This window comes from Nerophis ophidion, linkage group LG07, assembly GCF_033978795.1.
Source record: "Nerophis ophidion isolate RoL-2023_Sa linkage group LG07, RoL_Noph_v1.0, whole genome shotgun sequence".
Taxonomy (NCBI): Eukaryota; Metazoa; Chordata; class Actinopteri; order Syngnathiformes; family Syngnathidae; genus Nerophis; species Nerophis ophidion.
This window is the reverse complement of record NC_084617.1, coordinates 54,454,782-54,476,478: the sequence shown is the minus strand read 5'-3', so window position 1 is coordinate 54,476,478 and position 21,697 is coordinate 54,454,782. Positions and strand designations below refer to the sequence as shown.

General features: G+C 40.0%; 1 protein-coding gene across 2 annotated transcripts in view; it reads right to left on the bottom strand.

Annotated features, from left to right (window-relative positions):
- fam222aa (family with sequence similarity 222 member Aa) overlaps positions 1-21,697 on the bottom strand; it is a 154,362-nt gene that overhangs the window by 12,051 nt on the left and 120,614 nt on the right. The window contains exon 1 of one of the 2 annotated variants that reach the window (XM_061906516.1): positions 10,567-10,686. The exons of the other annotated variant lie outside the window; for it this stretch is intronic. Coding sequence (XP_061762500.1) covers positions 10,567-10,624 — 58 coding nt within the window. The 5' untranslated portion in view covers positions 10,625-10,686. Of the gene's footprint in view, positions 1-10,566; positions 10,687-21,697 lie in introns of those variants that run through there. 2 annotated transcript variants of the gene reach the window in all.

Sequence of the window (21,697 nt, the reverse complement as noted above, 5' to 3'; positions counted from 1 at the left end):
CCTCCGACTCACTAAAACACCAGCAACACAATAGGCAGATAAGGGATTTCCCAGAATTATCCTAGTAAATGTGTCTAAAACAACTGAATCGCTCTCACTGCAATCGCCTCTTTTTCCCTTTTTTTTCTAGTCCTTCACTCTAAATTTCCTCATCCACGAATCTTTCATCCTCGCTCAAATTAATGGGGAAATTGTCATTTTCTCGGTCCGAATAGCTCTCGCTGCTAGAGGCTCACATTATAAACAATGTGAGGATGTGAGGAGCCCTACAACCAGTGACATCACACGCACACCGTCTGCTACTTCCGGTAAAGGCAAGGCTTTTTGATTAGCGACCAAAAGTTGCGAACTTTATCGTGGATGTTCTCTACTAAATCCTTTCAGCAAAAATATGGCAATATCGTGAAATGATCAAGTATGACACATAGAATGGACCTGCAATCCCCGTTTCAATAAGAACATCTCATTTCAGTAGGCCTTTAAGGAGTTATCCGGCTTAATGTAGACATGGCCTTAGGACTACTACGCTACTGTTTTAATGTTGGTCGTTATGGTGGTACTTGGACAGCCAAGTGTTTTCTGACGTGGTACTTAGTAAAAAAAAGTTTCAGAACCACTGCTGTAGTCAAAAGAGAAAACACATCATCATAACGACATTCCTCAAATGTTCCAGTTAGGAAACAAAGCAGCCAATCTTCTGTAGAAAAACAGCAGTGCAAATGCACAATGTAAAAAAAAAAGCACAGTGCTGCTTGCAATATGAAACTCTCCAATCCCCAAAATTCAATTCCACAGCAAAAGCGGCAAGTGTGAATAGCCATAGCCCTCGTTCAATGAGCCAAAGCTCGCGGTGGCAAACAGGAAAATGGCAATTTCAAAAAACCCCACCCGCGTGTCATTGTTTGGGGGTTGGGCATGGAGGTGAAAGGCCACGTAAAGAGATTGGATTTAAACAACATTATTCAGGCAATTTCATGGCTACTTAGCTCAGTGCAACAAAAAGTGTGTGCGGGGGGGTTGGGAGAAGAACTCCATTTACAAGTGATACATCAGCTGCCACAAACGACTTGAGAGCCCTCCGTAAGTATCATTTTTTAACCCGATGCAAAAGGCAACAAAACACACAAATTAAGCGCCATGACTGCGGTGTCAGCGACCTTAAGAGTGTGCAGGGGTTACAGACTGTGACTCCGACTCACTCCATTTCCTTTTCCAATTGCAAAATCATTTTAAAAAGATTCCACAGCCAAACAGCCTCAATCCTCATTTCTGGGCTTCCATTACAGATAGCACAGGGAGTTAATTCCTACAACCCCATGGGTCTCCAACTGTGAAAATGATTAAATCTACAAGATCCTTATCATAAAAGAAATAAATTGGGAGTTTAACGAGGGGCTGTGAATATCCGGAGCTGAATTTAGTGCATGACCCATTCCACTGTCATCTCTCCTGCTGAGGACAGATGTCTAAATCAGACTAATTTAAATGATCGCTAATCAGGAAAAAAACTTGCAGTCTCATTTTTTAATCATGCTGATTATAAATGTGACAGTAAGTATGAGATTAAAAGCTAGCGCCCACTTAAGGGGCGGAGCCTTGCGCGCCGGGCCGGCCCATCTCCGACCTCACCAGTCTTGATGAGGCGGCTTCCCTGGCGACAGACGCTTTGATGCTGAAAACTGACAAGACTTGTTTGGTTTACGCTGCAGAGGAAAACACGCTCATTTCAAAGCCGGTCCGCATGCAAATGGAAAAAAAGGCAGCAATTTTTTTTCTGATCTTCTTTACATGAGGAAAAAAGAAAAACGTCTTTGATCATCATATGGTCCAAATGAGGAAAGACTCTTGGCTTTAAGGCATATCAAGGGCCTTGTGTCCTGCCGCCCCGACAAGCCCGGAGCTGCAATATGCCCATCATTCTAACTAATTACTGCCGCATGGGAGAAAAAAATCATTAAAGTCAGGCCCGGCCCCCGGCATAAACTATGCGTTTGTTTAGGGCCACAACCACTAGGGGTGGCCATATTGTTATGGAAACCAGTCCCTTTAAAAGCTGATCATCAACGTGGTCGTCTTGCTCTACAGGGGTTTGCTTGCTCTACTTTGATTGACTGAAATACCTAAACATTTGCTACCTCTTATGAATAGAATACAATAGAATAGAAAGTACTTCATTGATCTCTGGGGGAAATTGAGCACCACAGTTCGCTCAAAAACAACACTTGGGTATTTTTTACATGTGAATAATTATAATACAGTCGTACGATACATTCAAGTACAGTCCAAAAGGAACATATGCATTATCCGTTCCGGGGGTTGTTGGAGCCTATGACTGAAATACCTCATGGACAAAATTATTTAAAAAAAAAAAATGTTTCTGCTCAACTTTTATTCAGCAGTGAGTCAACATGACCTCTGTAATAGTTTCAGTTCGGTAAGGTGCATCGCAGCCACGTTTATTCAAAAGCCCATAAAAATTATTGTTAATTTAGCATTGCTTTGAAAGCCGTCATCATGACGGATTCCTATTCTAGACTTGCTTACTTTTCAAAAACGACAGTAAAATGTAAGTGTATATTGTAGCAGAACATTTTCCCTGAACAAATAATGTCTAAAGAACCTTTGTTTTTTCAAAGTTTTTGCCCATTTATTGTGTTTATTTGTCGTTTAAAGGGGAACATTATCACAATTTCAGAAGGGTTAAAACCAATAAAAATCAGTTCCCAGTGGCTTATTTTATTTTTCGAATTTTTTTTTTAAATTTTACCCATCATGGAATATCCCAAAAAAAGGCTTTAAAGTGCCTGAATTTCGCTATCTGTAAATCCACCGTCCATTTTCCTGTGATGTCACATAGTGACGCCAATACAAACAAACATGGCGGATAGCACAGCAAGATATAGCGACATTAGCTCGGATTCAGACTTGGATTTCACCTTTGTGATTTTGTTGACTTTATCGTTGGAAATGCATCTGCTTTGACTGTCGCAGGATATCCACACATCTCTGTGCCATGTCTGTCATAGAATCGCCGGTAAAATGTGCAGACCAAACGAGGGACTTTTGCATCTTTTGACACTGGTGCAACTTAAATTTGTCGATTGGTATGTGTTTGTTTGGCATTAAATGTGGGTGGAGGGAAAGGCTGAATGCAAATATAGCTACAAATGAGGCATAACAATGCAATATGTACATACATCTAGCCTAAATAGCATGTTAGCATCGATTAGCATACCGTGCTAATCGATGCACATTCCACGTAAATGAACTAGAATCCGTCCCTGATCGTGTTGTTACACCCTCCGACAACACACCGACGAGGCATGATGTCTCCAAGGTACGGAAAATAACAGAGCTAATTTGACTTGTGTGTGTAACGTGTTTGAGAAAATGGTGGATTGCTTCCAATCGTGACGTCACTGGTGAAAGGTCATCGCTCCGACCGCGAACAATTGAAAGGCGTTTAGATCGCCAAATTCACCCTTTTAGAGTTCGGAAATCGGTTAAAAAAACATATGGTCTTTTTCCTGCAACATCAAGGTATTTATTGACGCTTACATAGGTCTGGTGATAATGTTCCCCTTTAAAACAGAATTGGCTTAGCAGTTCTGAATTGGCTTTACAGCTGTAGAAGATACCTAACACTTGTCTTTCCCCTTGGACTTATCAACCAATTTGTTTACCCTTTCAAATCAGATTAAAGTGATTTGTAGTTGTTGTAGCGTATTTTACGGACTATAGAGCGCACCGGTCTATAAGTTACACTCACAACATTTTTGAATTTCCCTCCCCGCATTGGACTATAAGCCACAGATATAACTTGTGAAATGAGTTCTTAACACAGAAAGCTCCTGTAAATGTTTATTTAAATACCTTAATTGTTTTCAAACTGTGTCTGTAACACAGCAGTAAAACTTCTGATCAAAACAAAACAGAAGCCTTCGTCTTCGCTACGGAAGCTAGGGAAGTTGGCTCCATGCTTTTCCAAGTTTTTATCTGTTTTTTTTGTGTAGAATTATGACTGGAGCAGCGGATAGTTCAACATGTCTGGGAACACATTTTCTTGAGATCACTCGACAAATCTGGTTAGATTCTATTGCACAATTTTCATTTTTTGCTCGTATCTGCTTTTAGTGCAGTGGTTCTTAACCTGGGTTCGATCGAACCCTAGGGGTTCAGTGAGTCGGCGTCAGGGGTTCGGTGGAAGTCAAAACACACCGGACTCATCGTGTAAATACAAACTTCTCCCTATCGGCGTATTACGGATACGGCAACAACTGAATGATTTGCAGGTGTGTAATTTGTTTTGAGTTGGTTTTGTTGTTTGAACAAGGTGATGTTCATGCACGGTTCATTTTGTGCACCAGTAAAAAAAAACATGGTAAAACATTAGTATGGGGAACATATTCATTATTAATTAGTTGCTTATTAACATGCAAATTAGTAACATATTGGCTCTAAACTAGTCATTGTTAAGTAATTATTAATGCCTTGTTTGGCATTATAACCCTAACCCTCTAACCCTAACCAAATAACTCCAAGTTAGGTCTTTATTAGTTAGAATATGTTCCCATTGTGTCCAAATAACTCTAATTTAAATCTTTCTTACTTAGAATACGTTCCCCATTCTGAAGTGTTACCAAAAACGTATAACTTTGTCTTGAATTTGGAAAAAAAAAAAACTTTTTATTTTTTACTAAAGAGGGGTTCGGTGAATGCGCATTGGAAACTGGTGGGATTCGGTACCTCCAACAAGGTTAAGAACCACTGTTTTGGTGGGAAGATCTAGGCCCCTTGCGTCCTCAGATAGTTCGCTCTGTGTTTGCTGCACAGTAGCCATGTTGGTTTTGTGGCCCACCACTTCGTTCACTTCTGTTCAAAAGGCACACGTCTGAATACAATCTATATTCCCTCAGCTGCAGTCGGCCCCGTAGCCCCTACCTCAGGGGTTGGGAACCTTTTTGGCTGAGAGAGCCATGAAAGCCAAATATTTTAAAATGTATTTCCATAAGAGCCATATCATTTTATTTTTTTAACACTGAATACAACTAAATACGTACATTTATAAGTAAGACCAACATTTTTAGAGTATAAGTCTCGCATCTTTTAACAACATTGTTATTTTTAAGCAAACCAATAATTAATAAAATATTTGTTGAACAGGTGCGGTAGGAAACGGATGGATGGATTAAAATGCATCAATCAATCAATCAATCAATGTTTATTTATATAGCCCTAAATCACAAATGTCTCAAAGGACTGTACAAACCACTACGACTACGACATCCTCGGAAGAACCCACATAAGGGCAAGGAAAACTCACACCCAGTGGGACGCCAGTGACAATGATGACTATGAGAAACCTTGGAGAGGACCTCAAATGTGGGCAACCCCCCCACCCCCCTCTAGGGGACCGAAAGCAATGGATGTCGAGCGGGTCTAACATGATACTGTGAAAGTTCAATCCATAGTGGCTCCAACACAGAATGTTTTGTATTTCGAATGTTATTTTTAACACTGTGATTACCAGCGGAATTATTCATTACTTATCGTGTTAAGTAATGTCAGCTAAGGTTTATCTGAGAGCCAGATGCAGTCATCAAAAGAGCCACATCCGGCTCTAGAGCAATAGGTTCCCTAACCCTGCCCTAGCGTCTTACAAACGAAACATTACAGACCAAAACGGAGCCACAAACAAAATCTTGATTAGGGCCTCGAAAAGGGTCATTAATTCTTTTCCTTCTCGCTGACTTGAGTCTATATATTCGAAGGCCGAGACTGCGTTTCTTCGAAAAGTGTGCGTCTTTTCCCAGCCTGGCCCTTGTTTGTCAACAGGCAGAGCCTTTGGCACGGCAACCTGGCATCAAAGGGCTTCACACTTCACGGGCCACAGGGATTAGAGGCCTTTCAGGCCCACAAAAGCTTCCGGTTATTAGAACTCGGCGGCAAAAAGGAAGACGAGGGGGTTGGGGGAGGCAAATGAGCATCTGGATGCTTCCGATTCCAGTCCCCCTTCTCTCTTTAAAAAAGTTCCACGGTATAAATTTTACAGCCAAGTCGATGACAATAAGCGTGGTCGTAATTGCCCTCGCCTACTCACTGTTTGATCTCTCTCCTCCAGAAGCAGCAAGTTGAAGGAGAGACTCTGTGTGACTTATTGGTTTAGTGTGCAGCAGATCCAGGCGGAGTGCGGCGGTATACAGATGGTGCAGGCTGATAAACACCCTACGAGGCAGTCAGCACCTCCTCAAAAAAGGTAGGGGCTTTCCTGCACCTGTGCATGCAAATACCGCACGTGAAAGCCGAAAAACAAGGCGACACACACTCACACACAAACCCGCATCTGCACATGCGTGTCTCATTTGACATCAGTGAAGCATGTTGTTATCCTCTGCTCAGCGCTCTCTCATGAAATGTAGGGCAGGGACAACAACAGGTGCCTGTGCGGGCGACAGCCTGCGATGCCTTCTGGGCTAAATGCTTCACACTCGCTTCATTTCGACATGCGACAGCCTTGTAAGGATTAATTATTCCCCCCGAGGGCGCAGGAATATGCTTTTTTTCCCTTCCCTGAGAGAGGGAGGCCTGCAGCGTCAGGAGAAAACAACGTTAAAAGGAATGTAAACAAAGCAAGCAGGAAATGTAGACGAGATAAAAATGCGGACGTTTGTTGGGAGTCGAGATGGCAGGGAGGCAATTAACGGGCTGACCTTCGTCCTTAATAATCCAGTGGCTGGCACACAATGCCCGTGTGTCAGGGCAGCGCGTCTTTAAATGCCACACCTCATTAGCGCGATGCACGCGGTGAGGCAGGCTATCTTTGCAGCGAAAGAGAGACCAGGGTAACATGGCGGCATGGGGCCAGGATATGATCTGGAAATCACATTCCACTGGGAGGATGGCCACTCTCATTTCTCTCCATTTTTGATTGGCATGAAGCTCCCCAAGCGCAACGTCCTTGGTGTACTCGGTTCTGTCACTTTGATTGCGTGTGTGTTTGGAGAAGTGAGTGCCCGATTCTTAACACTCAATTAGCACTCCTTTAATTAGCCAGCAGTACATTTTGAATTCTGATGAACTAATTTTCTCGGTGTGAGAGTGCAGTGGGTGGGGGAGGCCTGCTAAAGACGAGGTCCATTGGGTACAAAACAGCAATAAAGAGGAAACTGGTTAGATTAGACAGTAAAAAAAAAAAAAAATCTATTAATTTCTGAGCACTTCTTTCGAGTGAAGGGTCAAATTGTGTTGATCACACCAAGGCAGAGGCAGCATATGAGGCAGAGAGGAGAGGGAGGCAGGTAGTGGAGCTAGAGCCGTGGAATAGTGCAGCATCAAGAGGACTTTTGCCTTTTAATTACTGTATTTTCTAGAGCAGTGGTTCTCAAATGGGGGTACGCGTACCCCAGGGGGTACTCGAAGGTATACCAAGGGGTACGTGAGATTTTTTTTTAATATTCTAAAAATAGCAATAATTCAAAAATCATTTATAAATTTATGTATTGAATAATACTTCAACAAAATATGAATGTAAGTTCATAAACTGTGAAAAGAAATGCCACAATGCAATATTCAGTGTTGACAGCTAGATTTTTTTGTGGACATGTTCCATAAATATTGATGTTAAAGATTTCTTTTTTTGTGAAGAAATGTTTAGAATGAAGTTGATGAATCCAGATGGATCTCTATTACAATCCCCAAAGTGGACACTTTAAGTTGATGATTACTTCTATGTGTAGAAATCTTTATTCAGAATTGAATCACTAGTTATTTTCATGTCTTTTTTTCCAAATAGTTCAAGAAAGACCACTACAAATTAGCAAAATTTTGCACTGTTATACAATTTAATAAATCAGAAACTGATGACACAGTGCTGTATTTTACCTCTTTATCTCTTTTTTTTCAACCAAAAATGCTTTGCTCTGATTAGGGGGGTACTTGAATCAAAAAAATGTTCACAGGGTGTACATCACTGAAAAAAGGTTGAGAACCACTGTTCCAGACTATAAGGCTGATAATTTTTTCCAACGCTTTGGACCTTGCGGCTTTTAAAATGGTGCAGCTAATTTATGGATTTTTCTTCGCTAACAGCCTTTATGATTTATGTTCAACAAATAGTTTTCATATTACACCGACAGACACTGAAACGGTGTGTTATTGTTTGTACTATGGGGCCATCTTTTGGAATAGGTGCCGCGGGTTGAACGTGCACTTCCTGTTTCGTGCCTTGAACCGGAAGTATAGCTGATCATAGCATTGCTGCTCGAAAAGATAATTTTATCCGCAACGTTTGTACTATTTACAATATAAAAACAATTCATACTTACTAAACCATCCCATGTATGATATCTGTAGGAATGTTTTCATGCAAATTTGTATGCTCAATCGTAATGTAATCAAACTAGCGTTGTTAGCATGAGATAATATGCCAACACGTTTACTAGTGTGCGTTAATTAACATGAGCATTATTTTTGTATTGTTTCAGTTTAGTAAAGGAATCAAATTGTCATCGTGAAGTTATTGGGTCTGTTTAGCTGATTATAAAGCTAGCTTCCGCAGCAAGTGGGTCCATGACGATGACTTCTGTTTTGTTTGATTAGCCGTCAACTGCCGTGTGACAGGCGCCGTTTGGAAACAATCGAGGAATGTAAATAAACATTTACAAAATCTTTCGTACCGGTATATGTCTGCGGCTATAATATGTAAAAATACGTTTTTCTTTTAAAGTTTGGTGGGTGCGGCTTACATACTGCTGCGCTCTATAGCTCGGAAAATACGATAAGAGGTAAATGTACAATCAAAGGGACACCTGAAAAGCGCTCAATGATTGGGAGTGGTATACAATTATGTACAAGCTTCTTCTTATTAGTGATGAGGGCAACAATAAGCACAATCAGCATTTCCTTTCTCGGTGGTGCAGAGCTGATATCTCCATATACTTTGTACATGTGGTGGGGTCAGCGAGGGGAAACATTGCTTGATTAGATGACGGTTTGCTTGACTTGCAATTAAGATTTCACATTAAAAAAAAAGCAAACAGCGTTCCACTATAGCAGAGATTGCCATCAAGCACTGATCATGTGTTGCATATGTGTGGATACAAATAATTGGTTAATTGTGTGGAATTAATTGTTGATTTATCAAGTTTAAAAGGGTGAGCGGATGATTCAGTCCAAGGGAGTTTGTGGCATGAAGAACAACATGACATCAATGTTTACTTATCCATTAAAAAATCAACTACAACAAAACTGCAGATTTATTCTGTTCAGTAGGAATCCTAATGCAATGACCATTTGTAGAGCAGTGTCCTCACAAATATTTGACGTAAAAACACATTCACATGCTATCATACTTGTCCAGGGCGTACCCCACCTTCCGCCCGTTTGTAGCTGAGATAATCTCCAGCGCCCCCCGCAACCCCGAAGGGAATGAGGGTAGAAAATGGATGGATTGATGCTATCGTACGCATTTCGGCCATTCAGAAGCTCAACTGACAAGATGATTTGGTCGCATTATAACGCCTCTGTTTATCAATACAGTGAGATCCAGGATGCACAATGAAATGGGCATTATCTTAAAGGGGGCTATGATGAATTTCCTCTTTTCTGACATCCTAAATGTTGTTGTTACAATGTTGGATATTTGTGTTAAACAAAGCCAAAGCGTCAAGCTTATCCCCATCTGTTTTAGACTATTAGGAAACCCACAAAAAAGTTAAGATAGCTTTATTTTTATCTTATCTTGGAATGCGCAGAGTACATGGTATGTTAAAAGGGTCATTTAATATTTGTTTTACATTTAAAATACTTCCTCGTGGTCTACATAACATGCAATGGTGGTTTTTTGGTCAAAATTTTGCATAGATTATGTTTTACAGACTTATCTTTAAGCCGCTTTGCTGACCCCTTTGGAAATAAGAAATATGCGGTCTTAAGAAAGGATGCGGTCTTAAGAAATAAAACTGCATCCTTTGGGATCCGGTCTTATTTCTTTGCCCCTGCTTTAACGGCCTCTCTCTGTTAGGCATGTTGTAGTTTTTGAGAGAAATGAGTCCGAACTACGTGCTACTTTGTATTAGAAATAGCAACAGCGAAGAGTGCATGTGCATGTATGAGCCAGTCTGCCCTGCAACAAGAGGATAGAGGAAAAGAAAGACTGCAGATTTGGTCTACGATGACGGACTCGCACAATGCTCTCTGGGTATATCTTTACCATATACGGATATATCTAATGATGTCACACTTGGGGGAAAAAGGTCCTAACGTTTGAAGTATGAAGGACGTCAAGATTGTTTTATAAATATCTCCACCATGCCGCCAGGATTGGATTCCACATTTTTGGCACTTACGCAGATCCCAAATATACAAAAACGTGTACGTAAGAAGAGTTGGTTGAGTTTTAGTTTTGCATCTCATAGAAGATAACGGTAGTGCGTTCACGGAACCTTGGTTAAAGTTCGTATAACAGATACAGGGGCAGCTTAACCCCTGTAGATGCAATACTAATTACAATAATGATTTTCAAACAAAGGCAGCACGGTTGAAGAGGGGTTAGTGCATCTGCCTTACTATTCGAAGGTCCTGGGTTCGATCCTGCGCTCGGGATCTTTCTGTGTGGAGTTTGCATGTTCTCCCTGTGACTGCGTGGGTTCCCTCCGGGTACTCCGGCTTCCTCCCACTTCCAAAGACATGCACCTGGGGATAGGATGATTGGCAACACTAAATTGACCCTCGTGTGTGAATTTGAGTGTGAATGTTGTCTGTCTATCTGTGTTGGCCCTGCGATGAGGTGGACACTTGTCCAGGGTGTACGCTGCCTTCCGCCCGATTGCTGCTGAAATAGCCCCCACACTCCAGCACCCCCCGCAACCCCGAAAGGAATAAGCGGTAGGAAATGGATGGATGGATGGATTTTCAAAAGAATGATAATCCTACATTAACCAGATAATCAGAAAGTTTTTACCGTACATGAAGTTTTAGAATGTGTTTTAAAAAGCTGGTTTTGACCAAATTAAGTTTATAAACCATTTTTTGGTGCATTTAAACATATTGACTAGGTATATATATATATATATATATATATATATATATATATATATATATATATATATATATATATATATATTAATTAAGGTTTATTTGAAATATGGACGGATACGAAAAACATAGACATCTGAAACAGTTATCCAATGTATGCATCACAGTGTTTGTAGCCAAAGCTAATTTACAATACTTGTCCCCAACAACAACAACAGCAACAACAACAACAACAACAATAACAACAACACAGATCCAACATCATTAAAATAGGAAAATAAAAATAATAAGGCAAAAATGAGTCAATAATAATGATAACAGAAATAATACAGATGTGGGGCGAGACGTCAGCTTTAGACCTCCAATAAAAATAAAAAGGAAACTAATATTAAAAAGCGAAATGGGGCCACAAACTAAATCTTGTTTAGGGCCACACAAAGCCTGTTTGCATATAAACGAAAGACAAGAACACATAGAAAAAAATGTTTTTACATATTTGCATGGACATGGCCTTTCTGTTTGAACAAAAGCAAGAATAACATAGTTACACAACTGAAGATGGATCGGTCATATTTATGTCTTGCACCACATTCCACTATTAATGGACACTTTGCCTTGAGCGTCACTACAATGGCTTCTTTAAATGAATTATTGATGGCTTCCCTGAATGGAACTCCTGAATCCTGGAATAGGGAATGAAGAGTTGCCTTTCACCTGTTGCTATTGTTCAGCTCTTGCCTTATAGGATCCTTTAATAGCGTTGCTGGGGAGGGAAAGGCGCAGGCAGCGTGGCAGAATTCGTAAGAATAATCCAGTATGACTGCCAGATGCATTGTTGCAGGTTACAGCAATACAACTAAAGAAGGGGACAGTCTGTGTACATTTCCAAATGATGCAGCCTTTGGAGACATTTGAGATTAAGGGCTATATAAATAATCTTTTATTGATAGGTATGCACCTAGGGATAGGTTGATTGGCAACACTAAATTGGCTCTAGTTTGTGAATGTGAGTGTGAATGTTGTCTGTCTATCTCTGTTGGCCCTGCGATAAGTTGGTGACTTGTCCAGGGTGTACCCCGCCTTCCGCCCGATTGTAGCTGAGATATGCTCCAGCACCCCTCGCGACCCCGAAGGGAATAAGCGGAAGGAAATGGATGGATGGATGATAGGAATATGAGCAAAGTATGGACCTCTCTCGTCAAAATGAAACGGCTGAAGCGAAATGACTACAATTTGCAGCCATCATTTAAATTACGCTGACTTCGAAGAAGAACAGTTTTGGTTGGAGTTTGGATGGAAAAAAATTTAAAGACTCAAGCCAAAGGAAATTCCAAAAATCAGGAGCAACCTGAAGGGGAGAACGACTGGGTCAGAACTCGCGGAAAAACAGACAGTAAGCCGCTATTATTATTTTTGTGTCCTCTTCTACTGATGTTTTCTAATATCCTGGAAAAAATAAATTAGGTTTTACCTTTCACCTGTTGCAATTGTTTAGCTCTTGGCTGATAGGATCCTTTGATAGCAATGCTGGGGAGGGAAAGGCGCAGGCAGCGTGGCAGAATTCGAAGGAATGATCCAGTATGTCTGCCAGATGCATTGTTGCAGGTTACAGCATTACAACTAAAGATGGGGACAGTCTGTGTACATTTCCAAATGATGCAGCCTTTAGAGACATTTGAGATTAAGGGCTATATAAATAATCTTTTATTGATAGGCATGCACCTGGGGATAGGTTGATTGACAACACTAAATTGGCCCTAGTGTGTGAATGTGAGTGTGAATGTTGTCTGTCTATCTGTGTTGGCCCTGCAATGAACTGGTGACTTGTCCAGGGTGTAGCCCGCCTTCCGCCCGATTGTAGCTGAGATAGGCTCCAGCACCCCTCGCGACCCCGAAGGGAATAAGCGGTAGGAAATGGATGGATGGATGATAGGAATATGAGCAAAGTATGGACCTCTCTCATCAAAATGAGACGGCTGAAGCGAAATGACTACAATTTGCAGCCATCATTTAAATTACGCTGACTTCGAAGAAGAACGGTTTTGGTTGGAGTTTGGATGGAAAAAATTTAAAGACTCAAGCCATATTGAATTCCAAAAATCAGGAGCAACCTCAAGGGGAGAACGACTGGGTCAGAACCCGCGGAAAAACAGACAGTAAGCTGCTATTATTATTTTTTGTGTCCTCTTCTACTGATGTTTTCTCATATCCTGGGAAAAATACATTAGGTTTTACGTTTCACCTGTTGCTATTGTTTAGGTCTCGCCTGATAAGATCCTTTTAACGCGCTGCTGGGGAGGGAAAGGCAGAAGCAGCGTGGCATCCTGAACAATACCAACCTTGTGCTAAAGGAGGCGTCGTCTGGTGCAGGCCTGATTAGTCAGCGATTATAGCCAGGTCTCAATTGCCGCGACGACTGCTGCAAACACAATGGGCCCTGATAGAGCCAGCTGTTTGGTCCTCTGCAATTAACCTCGCATCCCACTTGTCTCCGGCAGCGCGCTACCTCTAATTGACTATCGCGCGCACAAAGCTGAGTCTGTGGGGCCAGACCCCCTGGACACCGGCCCCCCGCTCCCCTCTGCCGCAGTGGAAATGATAATAATAGAAGCAGTCCTGTGGACTCGGCCGCCAGTCAATCAAAGCCTCGGTGCCCCACAGGAGCTTCCTGATGAGTGAGAGAGCAGAGGAAGCGCGCGTATGAGGCAGTACTGGAGCATCCTCGCGGGGGGCGGACAACTTGAATATGCCTTCAGTCAAAGTACTAATCAATTCAAGTGCATGTGAGGAAACCCTGCTGCTTGCTAGATATCAAGGAAGCCATTTTGGGGCGCACTCATCGTCCTCTGTTCATCTCAAGGTTGATTTTCTGTTCTATGCAGGGAAGAAAAAAAAAATCAAGGCAATTATTTGTCAGCCCTCTGTTATCTATAATTGCAAAGATAAAAATCAAACTGCAGTGATTTCTCTGCGGATAGAGCTGTCTGAATTCACAGCTGCTTGTGTCATCATAATCTTCAAACAAATGCATTGTCTGCACCTAACTCCTCTCTGCCTGCGCTGAAGGTCTCTCGGCTGGGAATATTTCATATTGAGGAGGCTGAATTATCGATGTAATATTTCAGGCGCCCGCATTCGCAGAAGAAAACATTTTATGCGAATACATCAATATGTGGAGAAACTGGGAGTTTGTCAAAAAAAAAAAAAGATGTCGCCGCTGTAACCAAATACCGTACAGCAGGGGTCACCAACCTTTTTGAAAGCAAGAGCTACTTCTTGGGTACTGATTAATGCGAAGGGCTACTAGTTTGATACACACTTAAATAAATTGATACAAAATAGCCAATTTGCTCAATTTACCTTTAATACATCTCTCTCTCTCTCTCTCTCTCTCTCTCTCTCTCTCTCTATATATATATATATATATATATATATAAAATGGGTATTTTATACATATATATATATATATATATATATATATATATATATATATATATATATATATATATATATATATATATATATATATATATATATACGGCATGGCGCAGTGGGAGAGTGGCCATGCGCAACCCGAGGGTCCCTGGTTCAATGTCCACCTAGTACCAACCTCGTCACATCCGTTATGTCCTGAGCTAGACACTTCACCCTTGCTCCTGATGGGTGCTGGTTAGCGCCTTGCATGGCAGCTCCCTCCATCAGTTTGTGAATGTGTGTGTGAATGGGTAAATGTGGAAGTAGTGTCAAAGTGCTTTGAGTACCTTGAAGGTAGAAAAGCGCTATACAAGTACAACCCATTTATCATTTATTTATTTCTGTCTGTCATTCCGTCGTACATTTTTTTTCCTTTTACGGAAGGTTTTTTTGTAGAGAATAAATGATGAAAAAAACACTAAATTGAACGGTTTAAAAGAGAAGAAAACAGGAAAAAAATTTAAATAAAATTTTGAAACATAGTTTATCTTCAATTTCGACTCTCTAAAATTAAAAATTCACCCGAAAAAAAGAAGAGAAAAACTAGCTAATTCGAATCTTTTTGAAAAAATTAAAAAAAGAATTTATGGAACATCATTAGTCATTTTTCCTGATTAAGATTAATTTTAGAATTTTGATGACATGTTTTAAATAGGTTAAAATCCAATCTGCATTTTGTTAAACAATATAACAAATTGGACCAAGCTATATTTCTAACAAAGACAAATCATTATTTCTTCTAGATTTTCCAGAACAAAAAATTTAAAAGAAATTCAAAAGACTTTGAAATACAATTTAAATTTGATTCTAAAGATTTTCTAGATTTGCCAGAATAATTTTTTGGAATTTTAATCATAATAAGTTTGAAGAAATATTTCACAAATATTCTTCGTCGAAAAAACAAGAGCTAAAATAAAGAATTAAATTAAAATGTATATATTATTCTTTACAATAAAAAAAAAAAATACTTGAACATTGATTTAAATTGTCAGGAAAGAAGGGGAAGGAATTTAAAAGGTAAAAAGGTATATGTGTTTAAAAATCCTAAAATCCTTTTTAAGGTTGTATTTTTTCTCAAAAATTGTCTTTCTGAAAGTTACAAGAAGCACAGTAAAAAAAAAACACATGGATTTATTTAGACAAGTGAAGACCAAGTTTTTAAAATATTTTCTTGGATTTTCAAATTCTATTTGAGTTTTGTTTCCCTTAGAATTAAAAATGCCGAGCAAAGCGAGACCAGCTTGCTAGTAAATCAATAAAATGTTTAAAATAGAGGCAGCTCACTGGTAAGTTTTGCTATTTGAGCTATTTTTAGAACAGGCCAGCGGGCTACTCATCTGGTCCTTACGGGCTACCTGGTGCGCGCAGGCACCACGTTGGTGACCCCTGCCGTACAGTGTCTCCAACTATGCCAACATGTTACAAACAGGATCGTGAGAATGTTAAAGCAATCTGCGCACTGATCCCTCACAGGCACGCACACATGGCACCATGTCAAAAATGGATTTAATCATTAAAGGAGATTTAAAAAAAAAACTTGGACTAAACATCCAAATCTAATCTTTCATTTTACTGAAGCCTTCTTAGAGGTAATCCATTTCCTGCAGAAGCAGATAACTAAACGAAAAACTAAACAAACTTGCAAACCTAATTACGGCTCGTCTTTCAACATGAGTTCATCGAGTTGGCCTGCAGAGAATTGGTTCATAAGAGAGAGGATGAAGTCCACAGAAAAAAAAACAAGTTTCACACATGCTCCCACATCAATTATGGCTGTGGGAAATCTTCAACTTTTGTATTGTGCTGACAACATTGCCACTTTTTTCATAGTTCTGGATCAGGGGTGTCAAACACATTTTATTTCGGGGGCCACATGGAGAAAAATCTACTCTAGGGGGACAACACTGGTAAAATCACAGCACAATAACTTAAAAACAAAGACAACTTCAGATAGTTTTTTTTTGTTTAAAAATAAAACAAGCACATAATGAAATTGTACAAATCATAATGTTGTTGTTTTTTTTTTACACTTACATGTTGCGACCCGACCTCGGATAAGCGGAAGATGATGGATGGATGGATGGATGTTGCGGTTAATAGTCTTCTATCTTTATTTGTCGTTATTTACACTTTTTGAATACATTATGTGATAATTTTCATCAGTCAACTCATTGATGTTGATTATTCAATCTATCATGGAAAAAATTATATCAAAATCAAATTATATGGGTTGTACTTGTATAGCGCTTTTCTACCTTCAAGGTACTCAAAGCGCTTTGACACTACTTCCACATTTACCCATTCACACACACACATTCACACACTGATGGAGGGAGCTGCCATGCAAGGCGCCAACCAGCACCCATCAGGAGCAAGGGTGAAGTGTCTTGCTCAGGACACAACGGACGTGACGAGATTGGTACTAGGTGGGATTTGAACCAGGGACCCTCGGGTTGCGCACGGCCACTCTTCCACTGCGCCACACCGTTACAGGATGTTATTTATGTTGCTTGATCATTTTCCTCGACTGGTTCACTAACATCATGTGGTTTATTTTGCACATCTACAAAGATACAAATAATTGCTATTGCGACATCCAGTGGACACATTTGGAACGGGTGTTTATTTCATTCAAAAATTTCAGGTTAATTTCTATACTTAGCAAACTCATCCCACGGGCCGGGTAAAACCTGTTTGCTTGCCTGATCCAGCCGTACGTTTAACACCCCTGTTCCGGATCTACAAAAATTGTCCAAAGTTCCCCAACCCTCACCTCCCAAAAAAACAGTAGGGATTTTAGGCTTGTTTTCCAACGAGTTTCAGAACATCTTGGAACGCCCGCTTTTAGCTCCAAAATGTGGGCAGGCCTGCATCAGTCTGCTGACTCCACTTAAATAAGACCGAAGGTCATTTCATATTGCGTAGTTTGTGTTTTGGTAGCATCTTTACCCCAAACCATGTTATTTTTGCTAATAATTTGAAGGAATGATCAAATACTTTAAGTCTGCCAAATGCATTGATCAATCAATCAATCAATCAATCAATCAATCAATCAATCAATCAATCAATCAATCAATCAATCAATCAATCAATCAACCAATCAATCAATCAATCAATCAATCAATCAATGTCCTCGGTTCAGATCCCACATCAGGGATTGATGCAGGTAGTAGCAATACAACTAAAGAAGGGGTCAGCCTGCATACATTTCCAAATGAAGAATGTATGGACCTCCATCCGGACGGATGGATGGATGTATGGACCTCACCTGTCAAATTGACTCGTGCGAAACGGACCAAGCGAGAGAAGTGTAATTTGCAGCGATCATTTTAATAGTTCTCACTTAAAAGAAAAAGCGTTTGGATAGAAAACATTTTAAAGACTTACGGGAGGGCTATTCATTACATAATGAAGAGAGCTGCAATTTCAAGAGCCAGAGAGCTCAGGGGCCGGACTTCGAAATGTGAATGCTTCCTCAGGTTATATTTCTTTGAGACTGTTTACTTAACTGCAAAGTAAACACATCGGCTTTCACACTGCACTGTCAGTAAAATGAAAATTGTCCACCAGAAAACAATAACTCGAGCACTTGCTCAGGGTAGAACATTCATACTTTGTCCTCCAGTTGTTGGTAAAAGTCTGAGTTTTTGCAATTTGTTTGGATTTTCGGTATACTACTATAAAAGCATCGCTGTCCGGCAAAATAAAGAATGATTTTCCTAAAAACTAGTTTTAAATGGATCAGAGTCAACTGTGTTTGGCAATGGACGTGTAAGTTGTATAATCCGTTAAAATGTTTGTGATGTTGCTTGTAGCGTCCCTCCATAGCCTTGAGCTTCTGTATTTGTTAACAACTCAAAGCAGCTGTGCAGTGCAGTTATTTACTTGATATAGAGTAGAAAATCCGTTTTATTGTCAATATACACAGGATCTTGCATTACAAAGTTTGACTCGTTCGAAGTTTAACCTTCGTCAGCTTATACTTCCAGACCTGTGCATCAGCCAGGTTTCCTTTCTTGCTTTTGTCCGCTCACATCTACTCCTCCTTCCTTGTTGCCAACAACAAACCACGGTGAGCCGCTCGTATCACTATATCATCTGGAATGTTGTGTCGTGGTGAAAGTCACTCAAAACAAACGACTGGTGTCACCGATGTCCATAGTGTGCAATATAAGCAAAAATACAAATAAAACAACAAAGCTGACGGCATTGGCGTAGTTAGGCCTATTTATTTGGGGCTGAAGCCCCCCTAAATTATTTGGTGTGATTTTTTTTAATGCAGAAAAAATCATTAGAAATATGCAGCAATATTATTATAGAATCTGTCATCATGATCATTTGAAGACCCTTTATCAGCACTTATTATCCAATCCAATCCATTCCATGAGTAACACCCGCATTACTATACTAAAAATTCAGTCCACGTTTTCACTGTTACCTTGGCAAGGTCCAGCCAGACCGCAGCAGCATAAAGGCTCACAAAACTGCAGAGTAGGATGTCAATTTTTTTTTTTTGGTCAAATGTGATTTTTTTGTTATGTAGTCGTTCACATTACAAAAGAATGTGTCCAGACGCCAAGGCGAATGCTAACTGACCCAAAAAGAGACCATCATGACGTTAAACGGAAGTAAACTCGGAAGTAGACATGCATTAATTGTAGTTGTTTCGGGACAGGTGCATTTGTGGCAATTTTTAGGATTCTCTGCAATCAAAGTCAACATTTTCTGAATCGCGGAGAATATTATTTAAAAAAAATGTCATAGTTTTGGGCACACTTGCTTCAATATCAGCTCCGAAGAGCATGTTGGCAATCAGTGGTGGAACATTAATTGACGTGAGTTCCTAAAACATTATTTCCGCCGGTTTCTCTTAATTTGTCAGCTAATTTATTTTGTAACCATATATTTCGGTGAATAATGATGACGCTTATGATAGGCGTCATCATTATTCACCTTTGTGTGACCCGAGTGCGGGAGAGTTAAAGTTAAAGTTAAAGTCCCAACGATAGTCACACACACACTAGGTGTGGTGAAGTTATCCTCTGCATTTGACCCATCCACTTGTTCCACCCCCTGGGAGGTGAGGGGAGAAATGAGCAGCAGCATTGGCCGCGCTCGGGAATCATTCGGTGATATAACCCCCAATTCCGACCCTTGATGCTGAGTGCCAAGCAGGGAGGCAACGGGTCCCGTTTTTATAGTCTTTGGTATGACTTGAACTATACCAAAGACTTTGGTTTGAACCCACGACCTTCCAGTCTCAGGGCGGACACCCTAACCATAAGAGCAAACACTGAAGTCGTATCATAACACTATCTGATTAATTTGTAACATAACACTCATTACATTACTGTTTATAATATTGCTGACCGACAAATAACTTCCATACCGTATGGTAAGCAAATCACACTACTACAGCATTGCAGTATAGGTGTGCTACTTAAACTTAATTGATGCAGTGTAATAGCCTTAGTGTTATTTTAGAGTCGTGTTTTGGGGGCTCTGAGGATGCACTAACAGACTCATTGTCAAAAAAGTGGAGTTCTATGTACATTTTTTTATCTTCACTATTAACGTTTTCACCATAAATGGCAGGTTATTGTGATGGTTCATATCACCCATGCTTACTGGCCTGCAGGCCTTGAATTTGACATCTGTGGTCTAAATGCCTTAAATTAACATTACAGTACTCACAGGAAACTAACACTATTTTCAACCATGTCCATTTATATTACAGTGACAACAAGTTCTAAACAAAAAGAAAATCTTGCAAGTGCAAACATTCTGAATCAAAGAGGTTGTGCCCAGACAACATAGATTTGGTTGGACATCCAGTCCCTGTTTTCCAGTCAAGAAAGTTTCTTTCCACCAGAACCTCCTCTGTTTTCAGGTCAACTCTGTAGTGCTGAGCACGTTTGTTTACACTGCTATCATCTGTGCAACGTCTCCCTGTTTGCAAGTTGCCTGCTAGCTTTGCCCTGGAACAACACTGTCCTTATGTGTTTGGGCCATCTCGTGCTTACTAAAGATGACTAAAACTTTCTTCCGCTTCCACTTTCAACCATTTAGATGTATTCATTGTTGTGCAATTCGAATACAGTGCCAAAACCTAATCTTCCAAGTGCAAACATTTTAGCTTACCGTATTTTTCGGACTACAAGTGGCAGTTTTTTTTCATGGTGCGACTTATACTCAGGATCGAAATTATCAACACATTACCGTAAAATATCAAATAATATTATTTAACTCGTTCACGTAAGAGACTAGACGTATAAGATTTCATTCGATTTAGCAATTAGGAGTGACAGATTGTTTGGTTTGGTTCTATATGTTATAGTTATTTGAATGACTCTTACCATAATATGTTACGTTAACAAAGCAGGCACCTTCTCTGTTGGTTATTTATGCCTCATATAACGTACACTTATTCGGCCTGTTGTTCACTATTCTTTATTTATTTTAAATTGCCTTTCAAATGTCTATTCTTGGTGTTGGGTTTTATCAAATAAATTTCCCCCAAAAATGCGACTTATATGTGTTTTTTTCCTTCTTTATTATGCATTTTCGGCATGTGCAACTTACACTCCGGAGCGACTTATACTCCGAAAAATACGGTACTTGCATCCAGAAAACTTGAAAATGGCCTGAAAATAGGTCTATAAATCAATATATATGCACATTTGTCACCAAGGAACCACCATTACATGTTAGGTAGGTTTAAATGTGTGGGAAAAAAAATCATGCTATGACCCTTTAAGTGTCCCAAGCAAGAAGAATCTAAGAATGCTTAGATGTGAGTGAAGAGGGGAAAAGTTTCCATGCAACGTCATGTTTTATTTAATTTTCACTTATTGGCCAGGCGTCCAAATATATTTCGCCGTCAGTGTTTGAATGTGTGAATGGGTGAATTTGATCTATAATGTAAAGAGCTTTCGGTGTAATTCCATGTAAAGCAGGGGTCTCAAACTCATTTGAGTTTAAGGGCCGCATGGAGGAAAATCTATTCCAAAGTCAGCCGGACGGGTAACATCATGGCATGATAACTTATAAATACAACTGCGATAGCTTCAGATTGTTTTCTTTGTTTTCTTTTGGCCCAAAACAGAACATGGACATTCTGAAAATGTACATATCATAAATAATCCTCTGGACGAAACACTTCAAGTTAGTAAAAAATTAAGAGGAAAAG